The sequence below is a fragment of the Amblyomma mixtum genome, chromosome 2 (genome assembly GCF_055824585.1).
Source record: "Amblyomma mixtum isolate Tamu chromosome 2, ASM5582458v1, whole genome shotgun sequence".
NCBI classification, from domain to species: domain Eukaryota; kingdom Metazoa; phylum Arthropoda; class Arachnida; order Ixodida; family Ixodidae; genus Amblyomma; species Amblyomma mixtum.
The window spans coordinates 26,689,913-26,709,499 of record NC_143013.1 but is presented as its reverse complement, the minus strand read 5'-3'; the positions used below and the strand labels follow the sequence as shown (position 1 = coordinate 26,709,499).

Genomic DNA, 19,587 nt, shown 5'->3' with positions numbered 1-19,587 from the left:
TACAATTGGCCCCGTTTGAAATTGGCGGACTGAGACGTCACGACCGTTTCGACCAACTGAAAAGCGTGACATTTCTGTCGACAACTGCTGCTTACAACGATGAGACATTAAAGGCTTTCGCCTTAAAAGTCTATAAGAAGTCTACAGACTGTCTATAGACCATTTTTTATAAGTGTAAGTATCATTTCATGGTCCCTTCGAGGAAATACGAACTAAATGGCTCGCTATCCGGAGCGTGTCGTTCGACCGAGTGGAGGGCCAGCCGGTGTGACGTGACATGGGCGATATGTTTACTCACCTCGGACTTCTTCTTGGAGAGCTTCTCCTTTTTCTTGTTCTGGCGCGCCTGCTTCTCGATCTCTGGCCCCGTGGGCAGCTCGTTCCACAGGATCCACGCCAGGTCGTACTTGGCGCGCACGCGAGGGAACCGCACGAACACGTAGTCCAGCACAAAGGCCTTCAGCACCACCGCCGTGCCTGCGGCCGGACGGGAGAAAAGCGCTCAGGCATAGTAACAGACCCGAAGGCGGGCACATTGAGGACGTCAGTGAAGGTGCCTGGGTATAATGAATGAACGGACGTACAGCCGGCCAAATCTTTAGCTGGCGTGCGCGACGGCCGCTTTTTTTGCGCTCCTGCGCTTTGTGACGAAGCAAACTTGGGGAAAGCTCAATGTTAAGCAGGAGTTTAGTGAGCCTCTGCTTAAATCTGATATCTTAGCAAGTTTGCGCCGTCATAGCTGCAGGAGCACGGAAAACGCTGCCGCCGCGCACGCCAGCTAAAGATTTGGCCGGCTGTACACCCTGTATACAGGACGCCGTCCCAGGCCCCCATCTACTCTCTGAGCCTTCTGTATGTATTAGCGATTCAACGGTGACCCTTGTTACGGCATCATTCTTCACACACAAATTAACTGTCCTGCCTCGTGTTAGGACCCTGCAGAAGTAAGCTGCCATCCGGCGCTGCTCTGCCATCTAGTGGTCTTCTAAAAGAGTTCAGCGTGCCACGAGCAGTACTCACGGACACAAGTTTGCGGGATGCGGGTTCGCGGAAAGAAAAAAAATTCCGTACGGTCAGGCAAATAACTTAGAAGCATAGGACATGCACACTCCGTTACCTAAAATAATACCAGCTGACTGTCAAGCGAGGCAACGCAGAATAATTTTCTTTTTTTTTTTTTTTCTGCGAATCCGCATTCCTCAAACTGTTGTCCACGACTGCATCTATGCTGGCTGGTATCTGCATCTACTCTTAGGTTTTTTTTCTTGTGTCATATAACTTTCGCGCAAAGGAAACGGTTGCGTGAGACAGTTGCGGTAGAGGCAGTTTTACGGCTGAGACAATCAAATCTACAGGCAAGACTTGCTCCCAGTTTCTTCCTTGTCCTACTTACGCTTAAACGAGATAGCAAGGCGCCTGTCGAACGTCTGGCGGCAGGTCCGCTTACGGTTTCGTCTCCTGTACATGCCAAAAGCTGACGTACACGACCACGTGTCGGGAAAAGAAATCTTTTACGGGGCTCTCTAGTCTGTCCAGAAGGTTTGCATTTAAGCGGGGAAGAAGCTTACCGAGCACTTTGACGACTTCCGAAGTGGGCCTAAGCAGGGAGTACACGGTTAGGACGCCAAGGATGGCCAGGACCTTGGCTGTCACCGCGGGCTGCCTCCACGTCCACAAGCTGCAACAACCGACGGGAAAACGGAGTGAGTTGCGTCGGTATGGCGCTAGATGACCACTCCGCGTTATCTGCATTTTTTTTTTCTCGAAAATTCGCAAAACTGAGGCGCTATGTATGGTCTCGCTCGTAACGTATTTTTTCTTGGGAAAAATGCAGCCTGAATTCAAGAAGGTCACCTAATCAGTCAAACGTAGATCACAGAAACGTGTGGTACTGTATGAAGTACATTAGAACTTCTTTGCTTACTGGCTTTGCACAATTGGCGCGTACAGGTCGAAGAAGTATGAAAGAAACAGTTTTTGGCGACGATTACTCGTAAGGAATGGATAAGAAAAAAAAATGTTGTTTCCTGAGTGGTTGTCTTTTCCAGACATGACCATGATACCTCGTTATAACGAAACGGTTTATAAATAAATAATGGGTATAACGAAGGAATGATGATTCCCTTTGGAAGCTCGGTCAACAAACGCTGTCGCCTATAAAGAAGTAGTCGCCGGGCCCCTTCAAATTCGTTCTATTGTGGTTTAATTGTAGTATCTTTCAAGTTATAGGCTGAAGTAAAAATGAACTCTCGAGTACGACCCGTTCCCTATCCCTGCTTGTAAACAAACCCGTTCCCGTTCTCCGAACTTCGTATCAATATCATGACAGGTGAAAACTGATAATAATGTGTGACAGATACTCACCTGAGACCCTTGTCGAACGCGTCCGACAGCACGTGAAAGGTTTTCTGTAAAGCAGGAACGAGAGCGACTTTGAGGTGCTGTTTATTTTGCTAGCGAATAAATATTGTTTCTAAACCGAGTGAGCACTTACCGCTATCTTCATGTTGAGGGACATTATCGCCGGCACCTTGTCGATTCCCATGCCTATGCCGAGCTTCTTGTGATCGGTCTGCGACAGGTAGGAAAATAAAGCTTATTTAACATTTTGTTACATGTGCGTTCCGAGTCTACAAGCGTCACTTAAACGTCTGAATAAATTAATCATAACGTAAAGTGCTACAGGTTACAGGGCTTAATGTCCCTGTAACTTATTTTATGTAACCTGCACGAAAAAGTTGGAAAAAATAATTGACATGTCTCACCGTGAAGACCTCGTCGGGGACTGCGCCAAGAAGGCCTCTGAAAAAGATGCAGCGAAGTTTCTTTGTGAATTTCAACGAAAGACGAAAAGCGTCGAGTAACTGCAATGCCACCTGTTATAACACAAAAAAAGATAAAGAATTTTCGTGTTCAAGGTGACTGATTCCAAGAACCAACTAGCCCCAACCACATGCCTTACTCAAGGTCATGGACTGCCCAGGCAATAACACTGAATATCGTTCATGCCCTTCCTGTATTTTACAATCCGATACTCAGCAAGAATTCCAATATCCAGCAATAATTCAGCCGGCCATTCCGTGCCTACGGTGCGCATGACATCGCAATTTGATCGGAGCAAGCAAATGGGCCTGCATTCACCACGGACAACTATATATATATATATATATATATATATATATATATATATATATATATATATATATATATATATATATATATATATATATATATATATATATATATATATATATATACCCGCCGCGGTGGCTCAGTGGTTACGGTGCTCGGCTGCTGACCCGAAAGACGCGGGTTCGATCCCGCCTGCGGCGGCTGAATTTCGATGAAGGCGAAATTCTAGAGGCCCGTGTGCTGTGCGATGTCAGTGCACGTTAAAGAACCCCAGGTGGTTGAAATTTCCGGAGCCCTTCACTACGGCGTCTCTCATAGCCTCAGTCGCTTTAGGACGTTAAACCCCAACAAACAAACCAAACCATATATATATATATATATATATATATATATATATATATATATATATATATATATAGCAAAAGCAGTGACACTGCCGGGAGACTTACTTCATGCCCAGGTAATTTCTGATGAGTCCCAGTGCTGCCCCCACGAAAATGAGCGGCAGCAGGCAGTCATTCCAGAGCCCGTGCAGGATGGCCTGTGGGTGATAAGAGAGACTTGTCTCAGCACTTATGCATCAAGCTCGTAGGGCGCGCGCGATAAGTCGTGACACTGATCTTGCAGGGTGTGAAGCTACTGGTATGTGTTTTTTTTTTTTTGAGGGGGGGGGGGGGGCTATGTGCGTATTAGTCACTGCCTTTTAATTTGTCCCTATGCCTTTTGCTTCCCTGCTGCCTTCGTCTTTCGTTTCATAAGCGACTAGGGGCAGGGTACATCGGAGGCATACGCGCGCGAAACGACATTGAGACATTATCAGGGAACATCTCGCCTCCAACTAACTATTCGAAGCAAGTGTTTGCGCTCTAGACGCCTATACTTTCCGCTGGGAACTACGCGTGTTCCCAAGCATTCTAAACACTATCGGGAGCTAATTTAGATTCAAGCTAATATCTACAGGCATCACCATATGCAGGCTTTTCACACTTATAGGTTTTATACGTAAACGTTCGCAGTGAGCGATCTATTCTTGCCGTATTCACGGCGGTGATCAATAGCGGTGATGTTAACACTACAGTGAGCAATCTGACTTCACTGCACTGTATGCAACACTGCAAGTAAGCAAGCTTTCGGTAAACGCTTGCTCTTTGTTATGTGTCTTCAACTTTAGAGCATAAACGAAACCAAACCAAACCAAACCGAAAACGGCGATCTGCATGTGGCCTCACCGCAACGATCAGCAGGGTCTGCAGGGGCGACTTCCACTGGAGGAGCTTCGTGCCCTCGTGCTGCATTGCCCGCAACGAGCAGTCGACGCACGCTGCAAGACGAAGTGGGAAACGAGCGCGTGTGAGACGCGAACCCTTGCTACCATTTTCCCTCAAGCTATCTACGATCTTTATTCCCTATATTCATGCTACTCGAGTGCAGCTCCGCGGTTTGTCATTAAGTTCTGACGTTGTAGACCAGTGTAACTGATGCTCTTGAACCAATTAAAATAAGTTGCGCTGTGGCGTAGCACATAAAAGTGACGAAACGGAATTAATATGCACAACTACGCACTATTTTTCAGCAAAAAGCTTAAAGCACCGCGGCAGCTATGGCTATAGCGCCAGCTAGTCACATGCTGTACTTGTAAGGCTGTCTATTCGTAAGAGCGATGATTGTGATTGGCCATGCATGTTTTGTTTTCTCGTGACAAGTAAATAAAATGACGCTTTCTATTTGTAATATTTGTATGTACGCGTCAACGCAACGACAAAAGACGTAACTTACCGAATCTGAACATGGTGTCCTTTGTGCTGGAAAGTGAAAAAAAAAACAGAAACCGGGTTAGGATCTCGCGAAGCCGGCCGTTACGCTGATGCGTGCACTTGTTAAGCCGCACGCTCATTTCATACAAGTTCTGAACAGTCAAGCAGATCAGAATCGCCACCAAAAGTAAGGCCGAAAGGTACGCTGAACGTATAAACTTCGAAAGCCTCGTTCTTTGTCCCGCACGCCACATGGGGCATGACTCAACTCGGCATAACAGTAACCGGTAGCGCAATGTCGTGGCATGCTGTCAACCATTCCGTCTTTGCTTGGCTCGCGGTGTTGTCAGATGAGCAAAAAGCCCGAGAAATCGTGTTCTGCACTGATATAACGAAGTTCTGATATACCGAAACTTGCGGGCGCTAAAAATTATTCAATGAAATCGGGAACTTCGTAATCTTAAATAGCACTCTAAGAACTCACGGGAACAAGAAATTCATTGCACTCTGCCTTTCACCATGAACTTTTGTAGCGAGTTTAGTGGAATTTCGAGCAATTAACAATTAAGCTACCTCTTTGTCTTTAGTTTATATATTTTTAGAAACTTTGTTAAACTGGTACTGAACCGCAATTGAGTTCGTTCTTTCCACGGTACAAAAACATTCAGCTCAGAAATCATGGCCTGTTCGCTGTATGGAATTATTCGCAAAAACGGGTCTCGTGGAATCGAGGTTTAACAGCACGGTGCCTCGGCAGTTGGAAGGCCAAAGAGTGGCACGTACTACTTGAGCGAGAATGCATCGTCGTTGTCCTTTGGCGGTAGGTCCGACACCTCGACGGGGTGCCACTCGGAGAAGTCGTCCTGCAGCTCGGCGAACCAGCGCTTGAGATTCGTCATCTGCATCGTCAGCCAGTCAGCGGACTTCTCCGCCGCGTGGGACCGCAGCGCCGGCGTTTCTGTACAGACAGGGTATGCATGGACCCCGAAATAAGGAACGAGGTATGATGCGAAGTTACCTCTAGTTTCGGAGGTAAGTGGGGGCAGATTTGATGTGCTGCCTAGTTATTCGGTGAAGTGTTAAAAATCTTAGACACTTGTCCTGAGCAACTCGTGGTAATGAGCTTACGCCATTCAACGCAGTACGACGCAGTGAAAGGTGGCTGTGATAGCTTAGGTGGCAGTTTAAATGGCGGGGCACGGACAACGAAGACGACCGTGCCATTTGTCGTGGTGGACAAGTATACCTATAGGGTTAGCGAAAAATAGGTCGCAATGTATACGCATCCTCACCTTCTTTGTTGCGCAAGTGAACTAATCGTGAATAACAATTTCGAGTGAAATATACGTTTTACTGAGTAAGCGTGTCTCGGACACGCTTACTGTTCCTATTGCTCCTCTGCAGCAAGCTAGGCATTCAAGAGAACTCAGATGTCACGCAGAGCAACGTTACAGGTACCTGCGTTCTAGGCCGCTACTGAAGCCAACACAACCAACCTAAATATCAACAGGAATGGGAAACCACTTACCACAAGTGACCTTGATGCTTGGAATCCTGCTTGCACTGTTTTGGACCAGGGGGCTCTGGGGTGCTGGTGGCTTCCGTCTGAACAGCAAAAAGATAACATTTATCCAGGTGCGTCAGGTAACCGGAGTTAACTGCGACCTGCTTATCCAAGCTGGCAATATAAAGTCTGGCTGTCTATTTGGTATCTCTGATAGACGTTCTAAACGTTTAGCACTCATTGGGGCCGCCAGAATCTACAACTAAAAGTTGCAGGGAGAGAACTGCACGATTGTGCTCGCATTAGTTCACCTTCTGTTTCGGAAGAAAAGAAATCCACCGATAATCAAAAGGTACTGCGTCCCGCCTCTATTCACAAGTTCCGCAGTTTGATTCCCAGCATGGACTCCTGTATAAACGCTGACCGTTACAAAAAAGCAAATAGAAGATGGTGAGCGAGCGCCCACTCACCTCTGCCGCGGAGCCGGTCGCTTCATGGTGAGTTTGGGAGAACTCGAGTCGTTCTGCGAGGACTTATCACTCAGTGAGTGGAGGGCGTCGTCATCTGAAACTGAATGAAGGAAAGAACCGGGAGGTTCAATCAAACAGGCAGCACAAAGCGCAACGTAGGGGCTAATACAATGAAATGAAGATAACTCAGAATCGCTTATACGCGAGCGCATGCGAGTGTTTATCAGCGGAAAGTTTACCTTCCGCCATATTTCGCGCGTTGACGCACACTCCAAGGCAGAGAATTGGCATGGACTAACGAAAAGGGCCAAAACACGTTGCTCAGCAGAGTATAATTGGGGAAGAATGTGCTAGCGTTATAACCACACCTCGCTTGCCGCGTGCGCCGAAGGAAGGAACAGAAAAAATATAGTGCACTGAATAACAGCGGCTGTTCAATTGCTAATAATTTCCAGCACAAGACTGTACCGAAGCACTAATATAAATAAATGCAAGTAAATAAAAGCCTCTCGTTCCCAGTTTTCGACGCTAATGATGTAGTCAAGGAAACAGGAAATACTGGCGTAAAAGTTTCAGTTCCCTGGGAATTGAACACGCAATATCGTTTCCTGTCAGTTTTTCACACGAGCACATCTCGCGCGAGCTTTTTGTAATACCTAAACACTGTCGTATGTGGCATCGAATTTCCAAGAAGTGGAAATAAATGTATGCTTCGAATGGATAATATTTATTAAAGCGCGATTTAGCGCTTGATTTGCTTGCACCGAAAAAACGCATAGTGACTCAAGAGAAAATTACTGCAAGGGTAAAGCTCTTTTTAGATACGCTTTGAGATCTGTGCTATACCTTCTTTACGCAGCTTCACAAACATCCCTGCGTTTTAAAGACACAGTTTGTCTGTTCAGCAGCGCTGAAATGCATCCAAACGCGACACGCTGGTTGAAAAGAACTTCTAGATGAACCGACCTTCTATCCTTCCTACGAGGATGACGCGCTTCAGCCGTTGTTCAGATGGGAGTACAATCCGAATGAGTGCCGGCAACCTTACTAAGATTACTTCACGCAGAAAACACTGTTAACACAACGTCCCAATTCGATCAACGTGCGGAGAAGTATAGACATACTGCAAAGACAGACCTCACCCGCTTGACGACTCCACAAACGCTGCTCGTAGTCACGTGGTATAAAGCACAAGCAAGCTGAGGTTGGCTTAAAGCATCGGCACTTTCTTTCAAGGCCCTACACGTGCAGGCACTATTGCTGCACGATTTCTGAGAAGCGAACAGTATGTGGGGACACTTCAAAGCACTCAACTATAGCCACCGTCGCGTGCGGGGAGCCTTTTGCTTTCCTCTTGATTATTTTGCCCTCCTTATCGCGCAGACTTCATCTCTTTCTTCTCGACGCGACAGATTGCATGCTTGAGACGCGCGATAATCATCGCTTGCAGGTCAGAAGTGCGTTGCGGCCCGTCGCGATACAGCTTTCCCTGAGACGTATTGATCGCGGACCACGTGTCCCCGAAGCAGTGTCTGTTGTGTGCAGGCTTCTGCTAGGTCGTAACGATGAGCACGTATGTGTTGGACCATCCACTATTAGTGACTACGGACACGAGCATAGGTGCGGTAGGTTCACCCATGGTTCAGTTGTTTGAGGTTTGCGAGCTGTACACGACCCATTTTTATTCTAGTTCTACTTCAATCTGAAAAGAGATGCTGAGGAGGATGGTGAAGCGAAGGACGGTACTGCACACTGACTAAACCTCATCTGAACTATTAACAAGAAAAAAAGGTGTTTGAGGTACCTCTGTGGTTGTATTGGTGTTGCCGAAGACGTTTAACTTTGAGGCGAATCAAAACACAAAACAAAGTGAACAAGGTTTTGGAGGGAAGCCTCAGTATTCTATCTAGCCAACGTATCGACAAGAAGACTTTTCGTCTAGAAAACGCGTTCGTTCATTCAGAAAGTACAAAACACCCGTGAGCTGCGCGTTGTCAGTGCACGTTGAAGGATACCAGGTGGTCGATATTAATCCGGGGCCCTCCACTGCAATGCCTCTCTCTCTCTTCCTTCTTTCACTCCCACCGCCATCCCTTCCCTCACGACGCGGTTCGTGTGTCCACCGAGAAGTGAGACAGCTACTGCGTCATTTCCGTCCCTCAAAACCAATTTTTCGCTACTCAGTTTAGCGAGAAGAATTCAACTGTGTTCATATATACCCTGGAACGGTTCACGCGATCCCGAGTCGTCCCTGTGACGCAGCATAGTGCGCGGGGTCAGTACAACGTCTCGAGGAGTCCCTGCGCCAGAGGTTGGGAATAGGGGGTGGGGGCGTGGATGCCACATCATGTGAACACACCTCCGGGACACACTGCCACTCGTTCTATAGCAGTACGCGCGAGCTACTTTGCAAAGCCCACCCATTCGTCGTTGAAGTATCGCCGGCTCGTGTCAGTTCCCCCAGCGTTCCTGTCCCTTAGCTGCATGCTCGTTCAAGGCAATGGCAAAAGTTCTGGTTTCGGGGTTGAATGTGTGAACACAGACGAGCGGAAATAAATGACTTCACTTCGATGTTGTTGCTCACGGTGCGTCCGTGCACCGTTAGTAATGAGAGCGATTGCGGTAATATGTGGCAACTGTGGCCTCAAGTACCGCGGAGTCTCTACGTTTGGCGATACTGCCAGGTCGTATAGCTCCCATTAGTAAAAATGAGGATGACTGGTTGCGAACAGATCATATGAAGCAGAGGAAACGCCGTGTCGAGATTCTTGTAATGCGCGGACTATCAGCTTATGCCAAGCCTATACTGCTGCCCCCAGGTATAAATGACTTCGTGCTCCCCTTCGCAGAAGGAATAATAGATGGAAGGAAAGCAGGAAAAAAAGGTAAGGAAGGAAGAAGATAAAAAAGTAGAAAGCGAGAAAGGTAGATAGGAAGGAAGGAAGGAAGGAAGGAAGGAAGGAAGGAAGGGAGAAAGAAAGAAAAAAGAAAGAAAGGAAAAGAAAGAAAGGAAAAGGAAGAAGGAAGGAAAGAAAGAAAGAAAGAAAGAAAGAAAGAAAGAAAGAAAGAAAGAAAGAAAGAAAGAAAGAAAGAAAGAAAGAAAGAAAGAAAGAAAGAAAGAAAGAAGGAAAGAAAGAAATAAAGAAGGAAAGAAAGAAGGAAGGAAAGAAAGCGCCCGACGCAAGCGCACGCCTTTTTCAGTATACATAGTAGCCGATCGCCAATCATGAATTTATATTCCATCCCCTTGGCCCGACGCAGACAGAGGTTGCGTAAGTCGACACAAGCGTTGCGCGTCAAGGGTTTATGGCCCTTCGCGAATGGGCGGATCCTTCCGGCGGCCCTGCATGACAGCGCAGGTACATTCAGCGCGACCGCTGAAAGTCATATGCACGTCACCGGTGTGTAGATATAATCCGTGAAAATATCCACCGAGCCATGTACTTGAGCTGTCAGCGCTGGGGGTTAACACGCAACCCACGGCGGCTATCCCGTCGGCTCGGGCAAGGTGAACTGGCCGGCTGGGTGCAAGCTATGCTGCTGGGTTAGATTGAGCCGCACCCTTGAGACGACGACGTCCCTGTCAGCGGTGGGCCTTGACAGTGTTGAAGCAAGAAAACGCAGAGCTAATTGGCGCGCAAATCTCCTCGCTGCCTGAGTGTGTTTGCTGACTTAGGCGGACAGGTTGCACGCCTGTGGGCCCTCGGTCACGTTTACGCATTCAGATGCAGTCTCGGTGTCTACAGCGCGTTGTCACAAGGTACACCGCAGTGTGGAATCCCACAGGGCAAACAGTGAGTGACGATACTCACCGGGCATCTCGAGGTGGCTGCAGTCAGAGGAGTCGCTGTCTTCGCCGTATCTCTCGGTGCTCAAGAGCTTCTTTTTCTTGAAGGTAAACTGCAGCTCGTCTTCCGTACCCTGCGATAACCGGAGATAGGCGCGTTATCGCAGCTTTAGTGCGATTGCTTGTGCAGGCAGGCACTTGGTAGGGCACTCCGCGCATTGTAGACTCCGCATCGAAATGTTGAGAGCCCCCTTTCTTGTGTCGCTGTGTAAAAGGCGGTAAGTGTGGCACTGTGGTGTCACATTCGTCACCGTCTTATCAAGACGTTACGTAGTATTGCGATATCAAGGCGTTGGGAGCTCCAGTGCACGACAACATTTTCATGAGCCTGGGAATATGCGCCCTTAGTTCATTGATTGATTGATTGATTGATTGATTGATTGATTGATTGATTGATTGATTGATTGATTGATTGATTGATTGATTGATTGATCGATCGATCGATCGATCGATCTCGTTATGCATGTGGTTTTGCTAAAAAGGCGTGTCGTGGGCAACAAGTAATGCGAGATTGCGCGGAGCGGTACTATTTACAGAACACACGAAACAGTGATATCCCGAATTAGTAAAAGCACAGCCGTATCCCTGCTTAGTTCGGTCATAGTGGTACAAGGGCTGTTCGTCTAGAAGTTTGTTTCAAAATAATTTTTCCTAATACATATACTATATTCACAGAAATATGCGCGTTGACAAAGTGACGCCACCGCGGAACCTGCGAGATAGAAGCTTGTGCGGTTATTTCAAACGACGTCATAGATGTACTGTTCAGCGATACAGGCATATACCGTTTTCCTTCGGTTTCTGGCACACACCTCCCAGCGGCAAGGTGACCAGAATTTGTGCTGGGTCATCTGTGGTGTCAGTTGCCCACACGAAGCGCTCTTGTCGTGTACTGGCATCACAGATAAAGTTCATCACTTTTACACGGCCCGCTCGTCCTTCTAGAATTAACTTCTTACATTCTTAACCAATACAGTGGTACGCCTAAAGTTTCTAGCGTAGCCGGTGCATGTTAAGTTAGGTTTAGCTTCACCAGCTAGGTTAACTTAGCTTTACTGCCCACTACAGTCTCGGTTGCATCAATCTATGGGTAATCTTATAAAGAGCGAGGCTCACGAAGATAAAAATAACAGAACAAAAAGCAGAAAGATGCAGAGGTTGGAATTTTCATAGCAAGATGTCCAAGAGGAAGACGTAGAGTAAACAAGCAAGAAATACGAAGATGTAGAGAGTCCAAGCGCATAGGAGGTAGATGAGCGCTTTGTATGCGCTATGTATACCTGGTCCGAGTGGAGGGACATGGTGTCTCCGATGGAGTCCCCAAGGCTGGGAGCCCTCTGGAGGTCCTCCTGGGATGAGCCATTCTGGAGCCCGATCTTGGTCAGGTCGGGGCAGGAGAGGTTCTTCATCGACTTGTTCAGCGGCACTGCCAGGGACGGCACCTGCAACAGCAAGCCGCCGTCGGGCCCGAGGGCGATGGTGAGAAAACCGTTGGCGCACTGAACGCCGACCGACCAGCGTCGCATGGCTGCGACCGAAGGGGCTGCGTATAGCAACACCGCGACTTCGAGAAGCACGCACTGCAGGCACGCGCACTCACGAAGCGAAGGAATTCAACTGTGCGGAGTGTAAACGCGTGTGTCAATATAAGAAACAGCCGGTAGTGGAGAGGAGAGGCTGCTACAAGGACTACGCGACAACGCGGCCGTTCCACTTTAGAGGAAAGTGTATCGGCTGTGGAGAAATTTCGCCCGCGTGCAGAGAATGAGAATGAGACGATTAGTGGAGTTATCGAGCGAGCTTGAAAGCGAAACGAAAACAGAAATTGAGACAAACAAAAAACAGGAAAAGTAAAATCAGCAAAAACTTATAGTCCGTTTTCATGCACATTCCCGTCGTCGTGTTGTATGCGACGCCGATAGCACTGATTGCGCATTCCGATACTGCCGCACGTTTGTTTGCGTGTTGCGGTGTTTTTCCTTTCAACGACAGTGAAAGCGGCACTGCTTAGCCTTGCGTCCTACGCGAAGGATTTCAATGCGACGCACGGCTTCGTGATACGCGAGCAGCTTAGATTAGAGAGTGTGAGATTTTATCTCGCGTCCCGCGAAGGTCGGTTGAGGGAGTCGCTGTGACGTATAGGATGTTTTGCATTGAGTCGAACCTTTAGCGTGTGTCGCTGTGCTGAATAAACTATTATTGCATACTGTGCACGTAATAGACAGACTCTGCCACTAGGTATAGGCATCGCAGGGGATAAGAACAGATCACGTGACCCCTTGTCTACTTCCTTTTAAACTGCACTTAACGCAATAATGATCAGATAGCGCTTAGAAAAAAATTCCGCTCGGCGCTAGCCTATACGTGCAGACGCGCTCAGTGTGGCTTGAAACGCACCGGCGAACACCGTTTTGTTATTTGCGCCTCACAGCGAGTGGGCCCTACGTAAACACACTGCACAAAGCCCGACCCCTCCGTTAGGCAGCAATATGCATTTTTTTTTTAATCACCAGTGATGCTCCCACTGCTTCGTTAAGTGAACACTAACTACGCCTTGCGTGTTGTAAGTTACAACGAACGTGGCTGTAAATGCTGCCTGAACAGAACAGTGAAACAGTACACTCCATCGAACGATGAGCTGCAAACCACTCTCGTAAAACTTTGCGAGTGCTTCCAAAACCGGGCATTCTTAGCTGCCTATCAAAAGATAACGGCGAGCGTTATCGGCCATCGATACCTGCCTCTCTGCGCCGTTCTTTGTTCCTCGAGAGGATAGATGGCACGCAGCCACATATAGAGAGCATGAAGAACGAAGTCATCACTTTTGCCCAGGGAAGAATATTTTTGATAAATGTGTTAAAGAAGGATGTTGCCGCACAAATAAAGGTTTGATTATACTCTTCACCGCTTTGTGTACGCCGGTTGTTGCACCAGAATTACAAACATCGCAAGTGAACACCAATCCCGTAGTTGGGCGAAGTCTCCATGTTCAAGAAACTCCGCTGTGCGCAAGCGAAATACGGAAACCCGTTTCCTGAGTTCCTGCTCGGCTGTCACACCATAAGATACCCCAAAGCCAAACAGTACTGCAAAACACGGGGCACGCACAGTGAACACGGCACTTTTAATAAGGCCTTGAAGCAGTGCAGTGAACGACCATCAGACTGTGCAAATACCTAGTAATTTCTCCTAAAGATGCCGTATACTTCCAGAAACGCTATTACTACGCGTGAAGCTTGGTCCTTCAGTAAAGTATTGGCTATGTTGACCCCAAGTATGGCATGTCTCTAGGCAAGACGTTTCGATCTCTTCGCTGGAAAAGGTTGTATGATTGCACTTTCACACGTAATCCTCCGTTCCCAGTATAATTATAAGTGTATAATTCGACGCCGTGAACGAATCGCATACAGTGAAAGGTTAAGGTATAAATGGCAGGGAAGGCTATCTTTAGAATTAGCCCTCAATGAGGTCGCCGCGTTTTAATGAAGGTGCAAATTACGGAAACATTTCCCGTGAGTTTTTCCCATCACTATTACTCATTAACGACGATGCCGGCATGCTGCCAACGGCCGAAACAAACTTTGACAGGGGCCAAAAGGCGCCGCGGTCGCTAAGCTCGTCGCATCATTGGCGTACGAACAAGCTGATGGAACACAAAAACAAACAAACAAACAAACAAACAAACAAACAAACAAACGGAAGTGACGCACCGAACGAAAGGAAACCAGCTGGTCAGGTGAGAAGGGATAACGCCTCCAGTATTCTCCAAAGAGCGGGAAAACCAACCCCGGTTTCATTCCTCGAAGACGAACGTCAACTCGAACGGTGGAAAAAAGAATTGAGCCTACACGATTTAAAGCCCGAGCGGGCACACTGTAACGACACCGCTGCGTAAAGGGCGCGATCTGAGTCAGCGGGATTTCCCCGCCGATCTTATATACTCCCTTCTTTGCGAGACATTGTAAAATCAAAATAAAAATATAGAATAAACCAGCACCGTTATAACCCTGGATGCCGCGGCCTCCGTGCACTTGTTTGTGTTGTTGTTTTCCGCGGTTTGCGAGAGTACAGTCCTTCGCACAGCGTAGATGAGATCGCCGCTGACGTACTATGCGCGAATGTCCGGTCTACGTCACTGAAAAGCCGAGCGTATAAAGCGAAGGAAAGAAAAGAAAGTAGTAATGAAGATGAAAGCGGGAAAGAATGCAGTAGTTCGCGGACGAGCGACATGTCGAGACCGAGACCCTGCGCTATAGCGATCTCCGAACTGGAAGCCGCTGTTTTCACGTCGTTGCGCAAGGACTATTCGGAAGACTGCGAGATATAAATCACTCGGGTGTTCTTGCGGTGAATACCTAATTTATCGGGAACTCTAAATTGACGACCTTCCATCGCTGCTCTTGGAAGGAAGGCCAGTGCTATCACGGACGTTGAATAAGGGATGCATAATGCAGAGATAATGATGCTAAAGGACAGTGTGCAAGCACTTCTATTGAACGCAGCTCCCGTCCCTCACAGAATGGTGACCTTTCGAGCTTGCGCTACGGCCAAAGTGGAAGTATAGCGAAAGTGGGTACTGGAGTTCAGCTTTACTACGGATAATCCGCGTGTCTACGAGAACCACGAGGGAGGTCATATACTGTCACGCTTTCACGCTGACTTTGACTGAGAGGAGGGATATAATCGACGAATCAGCAATAACCGACACGATAGATGGACTGATGGATAGGAAAGAAAAAAAAAGGTCTAGAGGCCTTTCTTCGATATGCGGAAATGGGTGCCGTTAGCGTCACTAAACATGAATACTGCATGGACTGAAACAAAAAAACAAACAAACAAACAACAAACAGACAAACAAACAAACAAACAAACATTTTCGCCTTCATGCGAGGCGAAGAAGTGACATAAGAGAGTTCCAGCAAACTGCTACGACGTTGTTCTAAAGCTCTTTTAACAGCTGTGCTGCTCCTGACATAAGGCACCCACTTCGACCACATAACCGCAAAGGTGTCTCTTACGCCTCATGCCCATCTCTATAACCGTGGTGTGTAGTAGGACAACTGCAGTGCACTAATGCACCGTACAGAATACACAATCATGGTATACTATAACGATAACATTATAATTAGTTGCCACCTGCATGCAGGAGTCTTTGGTTACGACATGCTACGAGGCCGACATTGCTTTCCTCCAGAAAGAGAGAGAGAAATATAAAGCATGGGCGCATCTGTTGAAAAGCGTCAGCACAGCACGTCAACCATGCGCTGCGTAGGAAACCCATCCCCTGCGTGTAACTCCGTACACTCAGTATGCGTATGCGTCAACCTTGAGCTGAAGGAAACTGCTAGGCCACTGACGGGAGATGGTCTCGCGCTTTTATGGCGACTTGCCGGAATGCGACGCACTTCTTTCTCTCTCTCTCCGCATCCCTGCCATAGTACACAGCAGCGACGGACCGACACAAAAGAACCCCGTCGCCGACCGAGCGCGGTCCGCAGTTTTCCTGTTTAGGACGGCCTCTTTCTTCTCCTGTAGGCAGTGGAACGAACGATGGAGGCAGTCCCCCTAGTGCGGTCTACATGTACGCAGATGCGAGCATACATGCAGCCGCAAGGACACAACGCGAACGACTACTAGCAAACGAACAAGACAAACAAACGAGGCAGTGCAAGGCGCCAGATTTCGAAATCCGCTGAATTTATAACTGGCTCTCGCCCAGTTGAGCGTGAAATATGGGACTCTCTGCCAGGCGACGCGATTTGACGACGTCACGATCCGCTGAGATCACGCTCCCTTTGTGCGCTGCAGTGAGCTGCTCGGGTACGTCGTTGCGTCACCCACGATGCTCTTGTTGGACCCGGAGCGAGGTAGCGTCGCAAGCTGAATGCGTACAGGCACGATCTACGTACTCTGCATATGTCAAGCAAGTTATCGTGGCAAAGTCGTACGTTGCTCGTATGAAAGAAGATCCTGTCGCCAAGCAACCGGATTCGATCGTTCTGCTTTGGCACTGTAAGCGCGCTTTGTTGTACTGTACGATACACGTGTACGGACCGGATGTTTCAGCATTCCAAATACAAAAACATCCTGAAAAATGACAGGTGTTCACATAGAACTTATGTACAGGTCGGCCATTTTTAAAGACGTTTTTGTTGTGCCGATTAACGTTTAGTAGCTTGATAAATAAACCCTTGAAACTGCTTCCTTGTAACGCACTTGTATATTAATTCAGTTAACAAATACTTGCACAAGAAAATTTAATGACGTGATTACAGAACATTACAAGCCGGAAAATTTCAAACAAAAAGTTATGTGAGAATAACAAGAAGATATGTTATGTAGGCCATCTCAAATAAATCGATCACCGTACGGACGCATCCGGTCTCAAAACACGCACACACGCACACGCACGCACGCGCGCACACGCGTACACACACGCACACACACACGCACGCACGCACACAAACACACACACACACCGGTTCTCTAACGGGTGCGAGATTTCCCCCAGCCTGGAGCTCAGCTTTCCTGGGGTGAAATGCTTGGGAAAAAGGTCTTGGATGCCCACCTACTTTGTGAATGGTTGACCGTTATCTTTGTTGTCTTGTAGCTATGCTCTTTATTACCACACTCTCATATTTAGGAAAATTCCTATACTTTGTGTGAACAGGCGTGAAAAACGCGATAAGGAAACTTGATAGGGCTCTTAACGAGGAAGGTTAAAAAAAAAAAACGCCGTAGCTTTCAGTGCTTGTTGGCTGCTAATCGCTTGCCGTCACTCGCTTCTTGTGCCTGCGGGCTAAACGTAACGTGCTCAAGGTTGTAAGAGCAGCACTTCTGCATTCGAAGCACGCCTCGTTTTATCCGCCATTGGAACCCGGCTATGACGTCAATTGAAATTTAGCTCCAATTTTTTTATTCCGCTGCAACTGGAACTGAATCGAACGGAGTCGTTATCATTCCGGTAGCAAGATGGGCCGAATAATCCGTCCGTAGCTCACACTACCTCGCTAATCATTTCAAATTCGAGTACCTGTGTATTTCAATGACGCCGTGCCTGATAGGTGCCGTCTAGCCGGTGTACATTTTAAACTCGACAGCGCAGCTCTTTAAGTTTCAAGTTTTTTGATGACATAAGAAGAGCAAATTAATATTAATTAAGTACAGAAAGCGGTCCTGTAGTGAAGCACTGCACCGGCACCTTTTGGTACCACGGTACAATTGTCCTTGGTCATGTAAGATTAGTACATTCATGCTTATTTAATATGAGCGCACTAATCTCATATGACCAATAAACTTGAAACTCTTGTCGATGTCGAAGAAGCTACAGCTACTGAACGAGATGCAGTGCAAGTTTTTTTTTGTTGTTGTTTTAAGGTATGCTGTACATTAAGGCTAAAAATGGAGAGAGCTTTTCCGATGACCGTATGAACTGTGATTTAGCCAAAGTATTCACTCTGACGTTACCGTGCATGTCTGATGACGAATTTCAGCTGCAAAGCAACTTTAATGCATGGTTTTATGCGCCAAACCATCGTAATTTCAGGAACTCTACTACCATTTTGTGGAGCACTGCTGGTGCATTACGCTGCTCAACACGGTAAGCCCTTTTGCAAGCCGCGCCGTTGTGCGAACATGGCAAAATTCAATGCCTGCTTGGTAACTGCTAGTGCACACACATAAAAAAGCAATAAAAGCATCTTGGCTCAAGCCATGAGACGTAGAAAAACAATGCAGCTATGAGAATTTGCTGTACAGTTCGCCGTGGAAAGCGTGAGGAATATTTTATTTTTGTCACATTAATGCCGTGGCAATAAAAACGTTGGATACAAGGTTAAATTTGTAGCATTTCGTCGTCACTGTTCCGTACATTGCAAGAATGTAAAAAATTGTCAGACGCGCAGATAGTTTGATGCGATGAATGCGCAAGCAGAATGCGTTTTTATGATGGTTTTCTATTGGATGCTTTTTCCCTTTTGCAGGATCCCATTGCCTGAAAGTTGTGCCAATTAATTTCGCTTTGCTTTGGCTGACTTTTATGATTCGCAAAGGATTTTTTTATGCTTTTACATTTCTCAATATATACACAGCGTCCCTTTGCGCGCCGCTTTGGGTCAGCCAATGACACGCGCTCGCTTTCGGCGCAGCTTTCCCTCTCTCAGCAGACGCCGCTCACTTGAAGGCGTCGCTGCGCCCGACTCTCCTCTACACCGGTTCACATTTTCCCTCTCTGCACTCGTCATGAACCAATTCTCGCGCTCAGTTGCCGTGCTTCGATGCAGGTGAAATGCAAAGGCACCCGTGTGCTATGCAATGTCAGCGCACGTTAAAGATCCTCAGGTAGTCGAAATTATTCCAAAGACCTCCATTAGGGCACCTCTTTCTCCCTTTCTTTCTTTACTCTCTCCTTTATTCTTTCCCGTTAGGCGTGTTTGAGGTGTCCACCGATATATGAGACAGTTACTGCGTCATTTACTCTCCTAAAAAAATCAATTTTTAGACTCGCTGCCGACGCCGGAGGCTTCACTCTGTGGCCACGCAGAGACACACGCGGGCACTTTCGTCTAACTGAACTAATATTGGTTACGAATAAAAAAAATCTCATTGATTGCAGAAGGATGGTAGCTTGAGAGAGTTGGTAGGGGTTATAATTTTCTACCGCCACGAAGAAGCCACACACAAAAATGAAAAAAAAAATATTATTGAGCAGTAGTTTTTACTTTCATGTGCAACATCGGCAGAAGGTAGACCCCGCGCCGCTGAGGCATCAGTGCAACAACACGCTTCCGAAATAATTTTCATTCTAAGCCACAGAAATATACGACACATCTATGTTTTGTTAATTGCACAAAAGAACCTGAAAATATCGCCTCAAAGTGG

At 47.2% G+C, this 19,587-nt stretch overlaps 1 protein-coding gene across 5 annotated transcripts in view; it reads right to left on the bottom strand.

Moving 5' to 3' along the window:
- The window catches only part of LOC149358757 (GRAM domain-containing protein 4-like), a 159,887-nt gene that overhangs the window by 7,157 nt on the left and 133,143 nt on the right, over positions 1–19,587 (bottom strand). For 4 of the 5 annotated variants that reach the window (XM_089570937.1, XM_089570936.1, XM_089570935.1 and 1 more), the window contains exons 2-14: positions 11,988–12,149; positions 10,673–10,781; positions 6,861–6,960; positions 6,415–6,491; positions 5,670–5,844; positions 4,909–4,934; positions 4,362–4,453; positions 3,582–3,673; positions 2,766–2,802; positions 2,495–2,572; positions 2,365–2,408; positions 1,569–1,678; positions 299–477 (exon numbers count right to left, since the gene is read on the bottom strand). In XM_089570937.1, the coding sequence (XP_089427063.1) occupies positions 299–477; positions 1,569–1,678; positions 2,365–2,408; positions 2,495–2,572; positions 2,766–2,802; positions 3,582–3,673; positions 4,362–4,453; positions 4,909–4,934; positions 5,670–5,844; positions 6,415–6,491; positions 6,861–6,960; positions 10,673–10,781; positions 11,988–12,116 (1,248 nt within the window). In that variant the 5' untranslated portion in view covers positions 12,117–12,149. Of the gene's footprint in view, positions 1–298; positions 478–1,568; positions 1,679–2,364; positions 2,409–2,494; positions 2,573–2,765; positions 2,803–3,581; positions 3,674–4,361; positions 4,454–4,908; positions 4,935–5,669; positions 5,845–6,414; positions 6,492–6,860; positions 6,961–9,079; positions 9,161–10,672; positions 10,782–11,987; positions 12,150–19,587 lie in introns of all 5 variants that reach the window. The other variant, XM_089570939.1, reaches the window with a different exon arrangement.